This window comes from Procambarus clarkii, chromosome 73 (genome assembly GCF_040958095.1).
Source record: "Procambarus clarkii isolate CNS0578487 chromosome 73, FALCON_Pclarkii_2.0, whole genome shotgun sequence".
Lineage (NCBI taxonomy): Eukaryota > Metazoa > Arthropoda > Malacostraca > Decapoda > Cambaridae > Procambarus > Procambarus clarkii.
In genome coordinates, this window is record NC_091222.1 from 18,941,797 (window position 1) to 18,958,344 (window position 16,548).

The window sequence follows — 16,548 nt, forward strand, 5'->3', positions numbered from 1 at the left end:
TTGGGTGACGAGTCTGAGGAAGGTGAATAATTTTCACCTTCAAGTGACGTGTTGCCAAGCGACGTTTTGTCGCGTCAGCAGCATCTCGCCCAGCACTGCCGAATGGCACCTCATGGCGACAGTAAAGAACAGAAGACAGCAGGTGTATTTGTGTGGCATGATGGGAAAGATTTTGTTCCAGAAACTCCCGCCTTTGACGATACAGTTGTTGGAATTACAGGCCTTTTCCCTGATGATGGTGATGAAATGTGTGAAATGGACGTCTGTCCGCATATTTTGATGAGCCGCTCATGGAACATATTGTTCAGAAAATGAACAAATGCACTGCTGATCTCATTGGTGAGGAGTTATCAGATTTTTCATGATTACAGCATTAGAAAGATACAACCGTAGGGGAAATGTGTGTACTCGCCTAATTGTACTCAACTAATTGTGCTTGCGGGGGTTGAGCTCTGGCTCTTTGGTCCCGCCTCTCAACCGTCAATCAACTGGTGTACAGATTCCTGAGCCTACTGGGCTCTATCATATCTACATTTGAAACTGTGTATGGAGTCAACCTCCACCACATCACTTCCTAGTGCATTCCATTTACTAACTACTCTGACACTGAAAAAGTTCTTTCTAATGTCTCTGTAGCTCATTTGGGTACTCAGCTTCCACCTGTGTCCCCTTGTTTGCGTCCCTCCAGTGTTGAATGGTTCATCCTTGTTTACCCGGTCGATTCCCCTGAGGATTTTGTAGGTTGTGATCATGTCCCCCCTTACTCTTCTGTCTTCCAGTGTCGTAAGGTGCATATCCCGCAGCCTTTCCTCATAACTCATGCCTCTTAGTTCTGGGACTAGTCTAGTAGCATACCTTTGGACTTTTTCCAGCTTCGTCTTGTGCTTGACAAGGTACGGGCTCCATGCTGGGGCCGCATACTCCAGGATTGGTCTTCCATATGTTGTGTACAAGATTCTGAATGATTCCTTACACAGGTTCCTGAACGCCGTTCTGATGTTAGCCAGCCTCGCATATGCCACAGACGTTATTCTCTTTATGTGGGCTTCAGGAGACAGGTTTGGTGTGATATCAACTCCTAGATCTTTGTCTCTGTCTGTTTCATTAAGTACTTCATCTCCTATTCTGTATCCTGTGTCTGGCCTCCTGCTTCCACTGCCTAGTTTCATTACTTTGCATTTACTCGGGTTGAACTTCAACAGCCATTTGTTGGACCATTCACTCAGTCTATCTAGGTCATCTTGTAGCCTCCTACTATCATCCTCTGTTTCAATCCTCCTCATAATTTTTGCATCATCGGCAAACATTGAGAGGAACGAATCTATACGAATGTGTGTTCTTGGTACTGTGTATGTTGATAAAACATTGTGTCAAACACGTAATCAACCATTATTGGAGCAAAGACTGGACTGTACCAACACCATTGTTCAGGAAATATATGTCTCGAGACAGATTTGTAATAATCCTCAGGTGTCTTCATTTTTGCAAGTAATTGTTGGAAAGTTCAGAGATTTCTACGTACCAGCTCAGAAGCTGGTGAATCCCTTGTGGTTTTCAAAGGACGTGCTTCCTTCAAGCAGTATATTCCCTCCAAGCTCCACAGATTTTGATTGAAGTTATTTGTACTCTGTGACTGTGAAACAGGAATTGTGTTACACGTGATAATGTATTCGGGTACAAATGTAGACATTCCTGGCAATGACAAACATGGCTTCTTGGGTAGTGTGGTGAAGTAACTGCTTCCACCATAGCTGAACAAGGCCACATATTATACACACATGACCACATATTATACACAGATAACTATTATACCAGTCTCTTGCTAACTAGGTTCTTGCTTGATAATAGGACTGGAGTGTGTGTGGCACAGTAAAACTAAAATGAAGGGAAATGCCGGTATTTCACAATGCTATTGAGGTAGGTGATTACCAGCTAAGAAAAACTGGTGGAATGCTTGCAGTGCAGTGGAAAGACAGGCGTGAAGTGAACATGTTGACCACCATTCACACTGGTTCAATGGTGGACAGTGGTAAAGTGAACAAAACCACCAAACAAATAATATATAAGCTAGATTGTGTTATGGACTACAACATGAACATGCATTTGGTGGATAAATGTGATAGGATGGTAGGGGCAGTCGAGTGTGTGCGTAAAACAGTGAAGTGGACCAAGAAGATGTTTTTTCACCTTGTTTATGTAACAATGTTGAACAGTTACAATATGTACCTTGTGAAAACAAGTGGTAAATGAAATTTCTGTGCATTTAGTTTTACTTTTATGACACAATTACTAGGCAAGTTTGGCAAAATAATTCCTGGGATATAAAGGCCCATTGTGAACCCAGTACTGCACCATGCTCCCACACCCAGGCTTGCTTTCAGGGAGGCCTTTCAGACACACAAAATAAAGAATTTACCACCAACTGGAAAGCGTGTAGTAGACCAGAGTGAGTGCATTGTGTTTAACCCTTAAATTGCGCATCGTATCATATGATGCTCTGACCGACTTCCAGTAAATTGTGCATCGCATCATATGATGCTTTGGAGTACTATGCAAGATTTAAATGGCCTGTGGATACACGGGGGTCACCACACCCTCATTAGGGCTCTTGTAAACAGACGCCATTTTTTTTTAAATCGTGGGCCAAATTCCCGGGTGTTAGGGGCCTCAGTATTGAGTGAGCTACCAAGCCTAACGCATGCAACATGAGCTCACAGCACTGCTGATCAGCTTGTGACCACAGCATCACCTAAAAATGCCATAATATACTTGTTCATGCTATTATGTAGCGATGATATTATTACAGAAGACCCCTGACTGTGATAAAACTGACCAGGGTTCTGATAATAGCAGGATTGTGGTGATATTTAGCAATGTGCTCCATGGAGGGAGGAGTAATGCTGTGGGAGGGAGGGTGGTGGCATTGTCTTCTGACTATGTGGCCACCTTTTAATGACTGCACTCACCATACCAGCTTAGTGGTTCGCTATGGTGAACACAAATGTAGATACTTATATATAATGTGTGTATAGAGGGTATTAACAGGAATAGGTGTTGGTTGGGAGCCGCCATTTTGGTGAGGGAGGTGGCGTCGTCTGCACGACTCATCATGTTGTTTACTGGTGACTACTATGGTCTTTGGGCACCATACCAGTTTACTTGTACACGTATGGTGAATAAAACAGGTAGATATTTATATATAATGTGTGTATATAGCATAATAACACCACAAACAGTATTGTTGGAGGAGAAATATTAGTGCGTCTGGCCTTGAGGGCGGCAGCCATCAGCTGACTGTGTGAGGTCCTACATCTTTGTGCCTTTACTCACCATACAAGCTTAGATGTACAGTTATGGTGAACAAAACATGTAAATACTTATATATAACGTCTGTATATAAAAGCAAAAACAGTATGGTGGAAGGAGAATGGTGGCAAGTCAGGTGAGGTGAGGGAGGGAGGGAGTGGCAGTCAGTGCCGGGCTGCCACTGGCTGCCACTGCCACTCAGCATACCAACTTAGTAGTTTGTTATGGTGAACACGAATGTAGATACTTATATATAGCGTCTGTATATAGTGAATAAAAGCAAAAACAGTATTGTGGGAGGAGAATGTGGGTGAGTCAGGTGACTTGAGGGAGGGAGGAAGTAGCAGCCAGCTGCCACTGGCACTGCCACTCAGCATGCCAACTTAGTGGTTCGTTATGGTGAACATGAATGTAGATACTTATATATAACGTCTGTATATAGTGAATAAAAGCAAAAACAGTATGGTGGGAGGAGAATGTGGACGAGTGAGGTGTTGAGAGAGTGAGTGGCTGGCTGGTGTGTGGCGGTCACTCCTCGTTACTTTTTGACTCATAATATCAACTTAGTGGTTCATTATGGTGAACAAAACATGCAGATACTTATATATAACCTGTGTATATAGTGTAATAACCGACAAAGTATTTGTTCACTGTTCGATGAACATAATTGAATCAACAATATGCACACAATATTTTTGAGTACAGTGATGATTCACTCATTTTATTATATAAATATATCAAACTACACACTATTGAATAATATTACAGCAAAATAACTACGAAAAATCAATCAGAGACATTGAAATAATTAGGTACTTATCTGTTTGTGGCAACTTCGGCCTGACAGCTGGCAAGCAACAGACCGCTTGGGACGCACGCCGAGTCAGCGCCTGTTTTTTGCCAGACTTCCTCGCCCTATAGTGGGCAATATATGCCACTTATGATTTTTTTATTATTTTTCCCATGATCAGTGAACACAAATTAACAGGTTTAGAAGAATTTTTTTTTTTTTGGTATGCGCCTGTTAGTGACACATGCTAAATAGCCAGGTGCCATAGAATGGTTAAGATCACACAAAAGAGGCCACAGAAACGTAAATTGGTCCTAACATGATGCAAAGCATGTGCCGTTCGTTTGTGCTCTATCAAATGTTTCACAGAGTATCACGCCCTCCAGTACTTCTAAATATCCAATAACGGTGCAAAAACATGTACATATTGAGTGAGTTTGAAAACAATTCATAATACATTTTATATATCATGAAAAAAAACATTTATGACAGTTGTATTATAATACAACATCAAGTGACAATATATTGAACAATATCAGTGAAAAAAGTTGTTGTAAAATACTCCATAGATACTGTAAATAATGGCGCGAAATTAAATTTACGCCAACTCCGGCAGCGTGAATGCCACACACAACACCTCTGGGAAGCACCTTGCTTGAGCAATCATGTTAAATAACGTCATAACGTCACTTTCGCACTCTCGGCAAACAAAAAATAACTTGTCCCAAGTGCACACGGCGTTTCGGGCGATCGAGCGGCAACACTGAAAAGTGTATACTCTTTTCACTGTCCTGACCTTAATTTTTGATGTACGTATTTAATTTTTGTACCAATGTGTTTGCAGTAGAATGTTCTAGAAGAATACAAGTATAAAATGTCACCAAATTATGAGTTAGACCAGCACCAAATAAAGAACTACGTCGATCACTAGCCATGAGTGCAAAAACAGCGACGAAATGTTTCTATTCTTTTCAGGGTAGTCAACTCCACACTTGTCCTACAGCGTTAAATTTGGTATCACTGAGATCGCAATAAAATTCCCTACATGGACATATGCATATAAATGTAGAATCATGATCGCGGCCAACCTGCAAGAGTGTGAGAAGTGGGCGAAGTGTTACCCGTTACTGCACACTCGACAGTACATCGGCGAAACCCCTATTGAAAAGTGTATATTGTTTTCACTGTCCTGACCTTAATTTACATATTTCATTTTTGTACCAATGTGTTCGCAATAGAATGTTCTAGAAGAACATATGTATTAAATGTCACACAAGGATGCGTTACTCTGGCACCAAATAAAAAACTACGTCGATTACACTCGTCGTGTCAACAATACAATGGTCTAACCACGAAGATACAATACAATGCCGTTCTCTCAAATAGGCTATGTCGCTATTAGAAAATTTCATGGCAAACATCTTCATACTATCCCTAAGTCGATCGGATACGAATTGGATTTTATAGAAATATTTGTTCAAATGACGTGTGAGTGCGACATTTGTGCGGATTCAAGATAAAAAAATTTGTCGGTCTCACCCGACATAGGTATGAGAAAGTGATAACACTTTCACAAAGTGTTATCACAAAGTGATAAATTAATTAAACATTTTCACACACCGGGTTGTCACTGCTTTATCAGGGCAGCTTTTCCAAGAATGCGTCTTTTCAAACATTCCAAACACTTCCCTGATCTCAGTGGAAGAGGCAGCATCCTCCCTTACCTTCTCATTCCCCTACTAATGGTGTAAATTGTTGATGAGGACCTGCCATACTCCCTTGTGAGATCAGTCACACAGACACCACACTCATGCTTTGCTATAATTTCCTTCTTTAAATCCATAGTAATTGTCTATCTTCCTCTTGACAACACTATCTTTAGCAAGCAGCTTCTTTGGAGACATCATGTGTTACAAATTGTAGTCACAAAACCACAAAAAAAACAAAGAAAAGCTCAAATAAATCCAAAGGGATGCTTATCATGTGCGATACAACAACAACACTGGCGTCAGAGGTGTCCGAGAATTTGTGAGAATCCGCGAGATGCTAGGAAGCACCATGTGGTTTTGTTCGTTAATAGAGGCGAGCTCGTCAATAGAGACAAATTTGCTGCAAGTGGCTTGCTCGTTACTGGAAAAACTCATTAATAGAGCCACTCGTTAATCAAGGTTCCACTGTATATATATATACAGTACAACCTCGATTCAACGTACTATATGGGACCACCCCCAGTTCGTTGGAGCGTTGGATTCGTTGCAAGAGGTGACCTTCAAGAGGCGTTTGCGTCAATGTCTTTTTTTTTTCTTGTACACAATAGAAATGCATTGTATCATATTACTTACTGTACCTATATTTTACTACTCTACTAAAAATACTGTAATTCATGTATTTACCTTATTGTTGGAGTTATGTCCATCTTGAAGTGTTGTGAAGTTGTGAATGCTCTACAGTAAATAGGTACTGCAGTGCATTAAGCCGTTAGCACTGTATTATTAAAAGTGGTTTTGCTGTATGTTGAGTACTACAATACAGTTCTTGAAAACTATTGTACATTAGAATTATTGCAACTTTAATTTTAACACTATGTACACACTTAAATTTAACACTTATTCTAATTGTTCACTTCACACACGATGTTTTTAGATATTTGCATCAGCTTTGCTGGTGCTCGCTGCTGCTGTGTTGGCTTCAGCTGCTTTTGTGCTGGTGCTGGGTACAGCTGTGCTGGTGCTGGGTACGGCTGTGCTGGTGCTGGGTACGGCTGTGCTGGTGCTGGGAACGGCTGTGCTGGTGCCGGGTACGGCTGTGCTGATTGATTTGCTGCTAGTTCGTGAAAAATATTGACTCATTTTCATTTGTTTCCTTCTTTGTGTCATGTCCTTGAGACAAATATCTTTCATCGTCCTTAGGTGTTGATAAAAGCCTGGTAGCTCTGGATTGTCAGTTTGTGAAACAATATCAAGGAGTTTTTCAACATGGAACAATGCGTTAGCACACGTAGCAGATTGTAAACTGCTATCATTCTCATCCTCATCTTCCTTTCCGTCGTCGTCAACAGTGCCAGTAACATTTTGTATAATCTCATCATCTGTTAAATGACCAATGGGTGGATCGACTGCATCAATATCTAACCACTCCTCCACATCGTTCAGCGTCAACTCCGTCTCACCAGCGGCACGCAGTTCTTGATAAATATCATTTGAAAATCCTTCAAAATCCATTTCTTCCTCAGTCACTTCATCAGCATGATCAAGCAACAGGAGTTTTTTCCAACAATTTCTTAATGTTGACTCTTGAACTTCATCCCAAACTTTAGCCCAGTTGTAAATGCCTTCCTTAATTGAGTATTTTTGGTAACGTTCCAGTGTTGCTTGACCTCGCGAATCGGTTCCTTGTCTTTTGTCTTCATCTGACTCAAACACCACCATGATTTCTTTATTCATTTCTCGTTTGTAGAGCCTTTTCATTGCATATATAACACCCATATCCATTGGCTGGATCAGAGAGGTGGTATTGGGAGGCAAGGCCATACATTTGATGCGTCCATCATGTGACGTTAATTTGTCGAGCCCTACATGAGCTGGGGCATTGTCAACCAAGAGTAATGCCTTGACATCATTCCGTCTCACTCCACACTTCTTTATCTGAAAATCTCTAACTTCTTTGCAGAAATGATTTTTGAACCAGTCTACAAAAATATCTCCAGTAAACCAAGCTGTTTTAGAGCTGTAGTAGACCACAGGTAGCTTGTTCATTAAATTTTTCAAAGCACGTGGGTTTTTTGACTTCCCCACAATGGCGGACTTTGTTCTGTGACTTCCGTCTGCATTTGCACACAGCATGGCAGAAACTTTTTCTTTGTTTACCTTACGGCCAGGAACACTCTCATCTAGCCTAGATGCCAAAGTGTTGTTCTGCAAGCATTTCCAATTAAAGCCTGTTTCATCGGCATTGTATACCTGAAAACGCCTTAGATCATTTGTTATTATGTAATCATTTAATTTACGCTTAAATGGCTCGACTGAATCCGTATCTGCACTTAATGATTCTCCACAAACTTTCCTGTTCTTAATATTATGTCTATTCTTAAATCTTTGCAACCATCCTTCACTTGCTCGAAAATCTGGAATGTTCATCTTTTGTGCAAATTTATCGGCTGCTGTCTTAATGGCGTCGCCGCCAAGTGGCATCCCCACAGAGCGCTCCTGGTTAAACCATTTATACACAGCTTCATCCAAATTCGTATTTGCAGAACCTTTTATTGTTTTCCTTTTATTTAATGCACCACTATCACTTGAAGCAAGAAACTTCCTAATATTATCTTTCTGTCTCTTGATATCACACACCGTACTTTTCCCGACATTAAATTCTGCTGCCAGCCTAGTAACAGAGTAGCCACGTTCATGTTTCTCTATCATGTCTAATTTCTGCTCAATGGATAAAAAACTTCTCTTCCTCTTTGCAGATACAGCACGATTAGCAAGCCCTTGAGACATCTTGTTGTATATTAATAAAGCTGTAGTCAAAAAAATGGTAAATTCCACGATTATTCTTTCACCGGCGGACAAACACGTCACTCGCACGCAGACAAATGTAACAGCACTGAATGCCTACTGTATAAACGCAGACTAGGTCTATACACCCTCCAGTAGGCTGGTGTTTAAGCCAGATCCAGTAACATAAATTTATCTCAAATATTGGATTTACATCATATTATATATTTTTAGGTTATATATTTAGATTAGTAACATTATTAGGATAATAAGAGATATAAAAAACTTATTTTAGAACTGATTTATTAATTTTATTATTTCGAAGCCGTAGTCACTGAACTGTGGCGACGAATTGAAACGAGAAACGCATGGTGCTGTGTGTACAGGGATTAGACCCGTCCACTCGCTCACGCTGGAGTTGTTCCAATAACAAATAATTTCTCAAATAGCAGATGTCTATCATATTACAGTATATTTTCGGTTTTATTTAGTTTAGTTTAATCAGGATAATAAAAAGCTATTAAAGCATTGGTTTTAGAAATGATTTATTAGTCTGAAACTTTCAAAGTCATGGGTCACTGAACTATAACGACACAGACGAAGGAAAACCAAGTGAGGTTTACAGAACAGTATTCCCTTTGCAGGCGATGAGTCACAATAACGTGGCTGAAGTATGTTGACCAGACCACACACTAGAAATTGAAGGGACGACGACGTTTCGGTCCGTCCTGGACCATTCTCAAGTCGATTGCAAGAAAATCGACTTGAGAATGGTCCAGGACGGACCGAAACGTCGTCTTCCCTTCAATTTCTAGTGTGTGGTCTGGTCAACATCAGTATTCCCTTATCTGTCCACCCTCACTCACCTTGTTTTATCATAGAAAATGTCTATAAGGAGATTTTACGACATGTAGCTAGCTAATCACGCTTCAGCCTTTAAATTAATTTACAAAGATACGTCTGCCACAAATCAGTGGGAGGTTGGGAGGGAGGTGGGCAGGCAGAGCTTGTAAGGGAGAGGCAGGGAGGGAGGCAGGCACGGAGGGAGACAGGCACGGAGGGAGGCAGGGAAGGAGAGGATGGAGATGGATTGATGGTAGGATGGAGGGAGGGATGGATGATTTGAGGGTGTGTGTGTGTGTGTATGGGCTGTAGGGGTGGGGGGGGGAGGTGTGTCGGTGGTGGTGAAGGGACCGACTCACTGATAACCCTAACTCTGACCCAGTTAACTTTTTTTTTAACTTGATTTGTTTCTTCAATTCTGGATGGATGGAGGGAGAAAGGGGATGGAGGGAGGGGATGGATGGATGGAGGGAGGGAGGGGATGGATGGATGGATGGATGGAGGGAGGGGATGGATGGATGGATGGAGGGAGGGGATGGATGGATGGATGGTGGGAGGGAGGGGATGGATGGATGGATGGAGGGAGGGGATGGATGGATGGATGGAGGGAGGGGATGGATGGATGGATGGAGGGAGGGGATGGATGGATGGATGGTGGGAGGGAGGGGATGGATGGAGGGAGGGGATGGATGGATGGATGGAGGGAGGGGATGGATGGATGGATGGTGGGAGGGAGGGGATGGATGGATGGATGGAGGGAGGGGATGGATGGAGGGAGGGGATGGATGGATGGATGGAGGGAGGGAGGGGATGGATGGATGGAGGGAGGGAGGGGATGGATGGATGGATGGAGGGGATGGATGGATGGATGGAGGGAGGGGATGGATGGATGGAGGGGATGGATGGAGGGAGGGAGGGAGGGAGGGGATGGATGGATGGATGGAGGGAGGGGATGGGTGGATGGATGGAGAGGAGGGGATGGATGGATGGAGGGAGGGGATGGATGGATGGAGGGGATGGATGGATGGAGGGAGGGGATGGATGGATGGATGGATAGATGGATGGATGGAGGGAGGGGATGGATGGATGGAGGGAGGGAGGGAGGGGATGGATGGATGGATGGATGGAGGGAGGGGATGGATGGATGGATGGATGGAGGGAGGGAGGGAGGGAGGGGATGGATGGATGGAGGGAGGGGATGGATGGATGGATGGAGGGAGGGGATGGATGGAGGGGATGGATGGAGGGGATGGATGGATGGAGGGGATGGATGGATGGATGGAGGGGATGGATGGATGGAGGGAGGGAGGGAGGGGGATGGATGGATGGAGGGAGGGGATGGATAGATGGATGGATGGAGGGAGGGGATGGATGGAGAGAGAGAGAGAGGGGGGGGGAGAGAGAGAGAGAGGGGGGGGGGGAGGGAGGGAGGGCGGGATGAAACAAGCATGGTGTGTGTACAGGGATTAGACCCGTCCACTCACGCTAGAGTTGTTCCAATAACATACAGTAATTTCTCAAAGAGCAGATGTCTATCATGTTACAGTATATTTTCGGTTTTATTTAGTTTAGTTTAATTAGGATAATAAAAAGCTATTAAAACACTGGTTTTAGAAATTATTTATTAATATGAAACTTTCAAAAGTCATGGGTCACTGAACTATGACGACACACAGACGAAAGTGAGTGAAACCTCACTGTAAAGTGAGGTTTACAGTATAGTATTCTCTTATCTGTCCACCCTCACTCATCTTGTTTCATCACAGAAAATGTCTACAAGGAGATTTTACCACATGTAGCTAGGTAATCACGCTTCATCCTTTAAATTAATGTACAAAGATACGTGTGCCCCAAATCAGTGAACGAAAATCATGGAAACTCAGTTGTTCACTTGTGTGGATCACTGGCTGGTGTTTGTGTGGACCATTTTGGCTGGTGTTTGTGTGGACCATTTTGGCTGGTGTTTGGTTCATATGGTTCACTTGTGTGATCCAACTTCTTAAGAAGGAATTATTAATTGTAATCTGTGATAGAATGAGAAAGTTTTCCACCACTCTGTGAACTCTGTCCCAAAATCGTAAGCTTGTGGACCACTTGTGGTCCACATGTGTGGTCCATTTGTGTGGTCCACTTGTGTGATCCACTTGTGTGATATAACTTGTCATATGAGAGAATTATTAATTGTAATCAGTTATAGAATGGGAAAGTTTTCCACCAGTCTGTGAACTCTGTCTGGACATCGTAAGCAAATCCGAACATCCCTCGCTTCGGCGAACCATTGTTCGTCGAACCGGGTGAGTAAATTCGGCCTGAAAAGTGTGCGAACTAGCCGGAGATTTGTTGAATCGGGGTACGTTGAATCGAGGTTGTACTGTATATATATATATATATATATATATATATATATATATATATATATATATATATATATATATATATATATATATATACAGGCATACCTCAGAATAAGAGTTTAATCCGTTCCTGGAGACGCCTCGCCTTCCGAAAACTCGCATTCCGAAGTTAATTTCCCCATAAGAAATAAAGGGAAATGAATTAATCCGTTCCTGACTACCCCAAAAACCCCACATCAAACTAAATTTTTATACCTAATTTACCTAATTCATCTAAATAAACCTACAAAACTGTGTTCCAGTTATTACTTACCTTGCTGTCGAGTGCTGTAGGCGTATGGAAGATGGTGAGGAGGGGGGAGGAGGAGAGGAGTTACTGTTTGGAAGGGGAGTCCCCTTCCATAATCACATCACATAACCCCATGCCTTGTAACACTATGGATACCACTTCTCTTTCTAAATTTTTCAAACCAGCCCCTGCTTGCCTTAAACTCTTTCTTATCTGCATCACTCGTTGCAGGGGTATTCTTTAGAAGGTCTTCGTGCAACACCCTGGCTTTCTCACAAATAATGGCCTCCGAAACACTATCACCCCTCAACTCCTTGTCGTGTATCCAAATTAATAACAACTTTTCCACTTCTTCAAGTATTTGTGGTCTTTGTGCCGTTAATGTTCTTACTCCTTTTGCCACTTTAGCACCCATAATCTTATTTTTCTTCTTAAGTATAGTGCATATTGTTGATGTGGCTTTGTTGTACTGCCTACAAAGTTCAACAACACGTGTACCGTTCTCATGCTTCCGAATGACCTCTTGTTTCTCCTCTATTGTCATCCTCACATGAGCTTTCTGGCCTTTATCCTTACCACTGGCTTTCTTGGGACCCATGGTGAGATATATAATAACAAATTGTATAGACAAATCACCAAAAATCCAACAAAACACTGAAAATCCGCGAGAAGAATTGATGTGGGGGTAGTCACTGAGCGCGAGACAATAATAAACTGAGGGGCGGCGGGGCGGAGGGGCGACGATCGCCGAACCACCACGCGCTAGGTCGGCTGTACGCGTATCAACAAACTCGCGTCCAAACTCGCCTCCCGAAGTAACCATCGCCTTCCGAGACAAATTTTTGGAGTAAATACACCTCGCCTTCCGAAAACCTCGCATACAGGGACAATCGCATTCCGAGGTACCACTGTATATATATATTTATATATATATATATATATATATATATATATATATATATATATATATATATATATATATATATATATATATATTGCATTTGGTTTGTTTACAGTTACAAGGTTCACTGAAGTTGTTCCATCACGTTTCCGCACTCTTTTCCTTCGTTCGACTTCCTGTGTGTCAGCATTGTGGCAGTTTGTGATTAGTGAGACCACTTGCTTGTCTTGACACAGGATTATAAATGTATTATCCTTGCGGTTGAATAGGGTTGTATCCACGGGAATTTTACCCTTTGTCTGCTGTTGCAGATACATGGGGGCGCCACGCTGTAATCTGATGGTTTCACATGCGTAAACACCATGTTGACATAGCTGTTCTGTGAGGTTGACAGTTATAGTAGTTATCCATATACAGATGATAACCCTTGTACATTAGGGGACGAATCAAGCCCATGACTGTCTCCACTGTTGTTTTACTAATTCCGGAATACACCTCAAAGTCATATATGTAGCCAGATGTTCCAGTGAAACTGTCTACAGATGGTGCAGTATTGTCAGTACACCAGGCATCTACAGGATCTGTTTGTTGAGTACGTCCTGCACTCTTTCGAATAGGAGGCTGTGGATTTCCCTCGTCCTCCTCAGAATCCTCACTCTCCTCAACCATTGACTCATCATCATCTGTCGTCTCTGTATCACTGTTGAAATCACTGACCCGTTCTTTCCCTTCAATATCTGTGTCAATATCGGATAATTCTTCAATCGAACCTGGGATTTTTGTTGGTGTAGGCTGAACTCTGCGAAATTTACGGTAGAGCATACTTAGTTTATCCTCTTTGGTTGATTTCTTTGTTTTTTTTCGGCGTTGAAGTGCTCTGTCCTTGACCCTGATCCATTGTGTAACGTATATAAAGTGTTGGAAAGACACAGGAACAAATATAAATGATGATAATAGTCGAGATTTGCACAAGTTCGGGACGCGAGCGAGCAGCGTTCCGGTGACGAGCGAGGTAAACACAGCATTAGGCCCACCGCATGGCGTGATGACCCAGAATGCCATGTAGCATATGGAGGAGAGGGGGAAGACAATGACGCTTATTTTGAAACCACAAAGAAGTTGATCGGATGAAAATTTATTTTTTTACAAATATTTTAACCCTTGTGTGGCGCCGGGCTATTTAGCATTTGTCACCCACAGGCGCATACCAAAAAAAAAAAAAATTATTTTTTCTTCTAAATCTGATAACTTGTGTTCTCTGATCACGCAAAAAATAATAATAAAATCGTAAGTGGCATATATTGCCCGCTATAGGGTGGGGAAGTCTGGCAAAAACCAGGCGCTGACTCAGCGTGCGTCCCAGACAGTCTGTTGCTCGCCAGCTGTCAGACCGGAGTTGCCACAAAGAGATAATTACCTTATTATTTCAATGTCTCTGATTGATTTTTTGTAGTTTTTTTGCTGTAATATTATTCAGTTGTGAGTAGTGTGATATATTTATATAATAAAATGAGTGAATCATCGCTGTACTCAAAAATATGGTGTGCATATTGTTGATTCAATTATTATGTTCATCAAGCAGTGAAGAAATACTTTGTCGGTTATTACACTATATACACAGGTTATATATATAAACATCTGCATGTTTTGTTCACCATAACGAACCACTAAGTTGGTATTATGAGTCAAAAAGCAATGAGGAGTGACCACCACACACCAGCCAGCCACTCGCTGCCACTCACTCCCTCAACACCTCACTCGCCCACATTCTCCTCCCACCATACTGTTTTTGCTTTTATTCACAATATACAGATGTTATATATAAGTATCTACATTCGTGTTCACCATAATGAACCACTAAGTTGGCATTCTCACTGGCAGTGGCAGTGGCAGACAGTGGCAGCCCGCCACTGGCTGCCACTTCCTCCCTCCTTCACCTCATCTGACTCACCCACATTCTCCTCCCACCATACTGTTTTTGCTTTTATTCACTATATACAGACGTTATATATAAGTATCTGCATGTTTTGTTCACCACAACTGCACAACTAAGTTGATATAGTTAGCTCAGGCACTAAGAGACATCGCTACACACAGTCAGCTGCCTCCCTCACACATTCAAGGTCAGACACACTAAAATATCACCCCCAACAATACTGTTTGTGTTATTACCCTATATACAGACGTTATATATAAGTATCTACATGTTTTGTTCACCATAACTGTTCAATTAAGCCGGTATAATGCCCAAAGAACAAAGTGGCCATCCCTACCAACATGACAATTCATGCAGATGTTGCCACACCCATCACCAAAATGGCTTCACCCCCACACTCCTTTTGCTGTTATTACACTGTATATACACGTTATATATAAGTATCTACATTCGTGTTCACCATAACAAACCACTAAGTTGGTATGCTGAGTGCTGAGTGCCAGTGCCAGTGGCAGTGGCAGCCAGTGGTAGCCCACCACTGGCTGCCACTCCCTCCCTCCCTCACCTCACCTGACTCGCCACCATTCTCCTCCCACCATACTGTTTTTGCTTTTATATACAGACATTATATATAAGTATCTGCATGTTTTGTTTACCATAGTGAACAACTAAGCTGGTACAGTGAGTCCAGACAGTAAAAGGTGGTCACACAGAGTCAGCAGATAATGCTACCTCTCTCCCCACCAAGATTACTCCTCCCACTACAGCACTAATTATCACAACAATCCTGCTATTATCAGAATTCTGGTCATTTTTATCACAGTCAAGGGTCTTCTGTAATAATATCATCGTTAAATAATAGCATGCAAATGTATATTATGGCATTCTTAGGCGATACTGTGGTCACAAGCTGAACAGCAGTGCTGTGAGCTCATGCTGCGTGCTTCAGGCTTGGTAGCTCACTCAATACTGAGGCCCCCCTCACACCCAGGAATTTGGCCCACAATTTAAAAAAAAAATCGCATCTGTTTACAAGAGCCCTGATGAAGGTGTGGTGAACCCTGTGTATCCGCAGGCCATTTAAATCTTGTGTAGTACTCCAAAACATCATATGATGCCGAGCGCAAGTTACTGCAAGTCACTCAACGCATCATATGAAGTCTTGCGCAACTAAAGAGTTAATAGATGACACAAGGATTGTCATTCATTCACAATAGGGAGAAAAACGGATGACGACACTCACGACATCGGTGTGGGAAAGTGTTTGTGGCAACTCCCGCCTGACAGCTCGAGCGGAGCAGACCGCCTCAATTTTGCCAGACTTCCCCACCTTGTTGCGGCCAAAATATGTCACCTACGATTATTTTTATATTTTTTCTTGCACCTGGGCGTGTTGCAGGCTATAATCACAAGAGCAGCCAGGGGTTAACCAAATATCGGGCAGCCAAGACCCTGTTCAACCTCCAAAATTCCTGCGCCCGAATATCAGCCCAAGACATGTTGCCAAACACGACAGTCAAAGCAGAAAACTTCCTAACATCATGGGAATGATGATAGACTGCAAGCTGGCTAGACTTAATAACCCCTGTGGACAACCTGGAAGACTTGAGCCCGGGAACAGAGAGCATGAGAAACC

General features: G+C 42.4%; 1 protein-coding gene across 1 annotated transcript; it reads right to left on the reverse strand.

The window, feature by feature from the left end:
* Positions 1–1,504: 1,504 nt before the first annotated feature.
* LOC123774141 (tigger transposable element-derived protein 7-like) lies at positions 1,505–8,592 on the reverse strand. Its single transcript, XM_069312808.1, has 3 exons — positions 6,856–8,592; positions 2,697–2,749; positions 1,505–1,751 (listed from the first exon to the last, which is right to left on the reverse strand). The coding sequence occupies exons 1-3, from the start codon at positions 8,590–8,592 to the stop codon at positions 1,505–1,507; spliced, it is 2,037 nt and encodes a 678-aa protein (XP_069168909.1).
* Between the last annotated feature and the right edge of the window lie 7,956 nt (positions 8,593–16,548).

What these genes read in the sequence shown, in the direction of transcription:
- LOC123774141 (XM_069312808.1), bottom strand. Translation starts at nt 8,592, where the DNA reads ATGTCTCAAGGGCTTGCTAATCGTGCTGTATCTGCAAAGAGGAAGAGA. An exon ending in TTCCCAGCACCAGCACAGCC is followed by an intron (nt 2,750 to 6,855) that starts GTACCCAGCACC and finishes TGGCATTTTTAG; the next exon opens with GTGATGCTGTGGTCACAAGC. An exon ending in TGTGAGCTCATGTTGCATGC is followed by an intron (nt 1,752 to 2,696) that starts GTTAGGCTTGGT and finishes GGCCTTGTTCAG; the next exon opens with CTATGGTGGAAGCAGTTACT.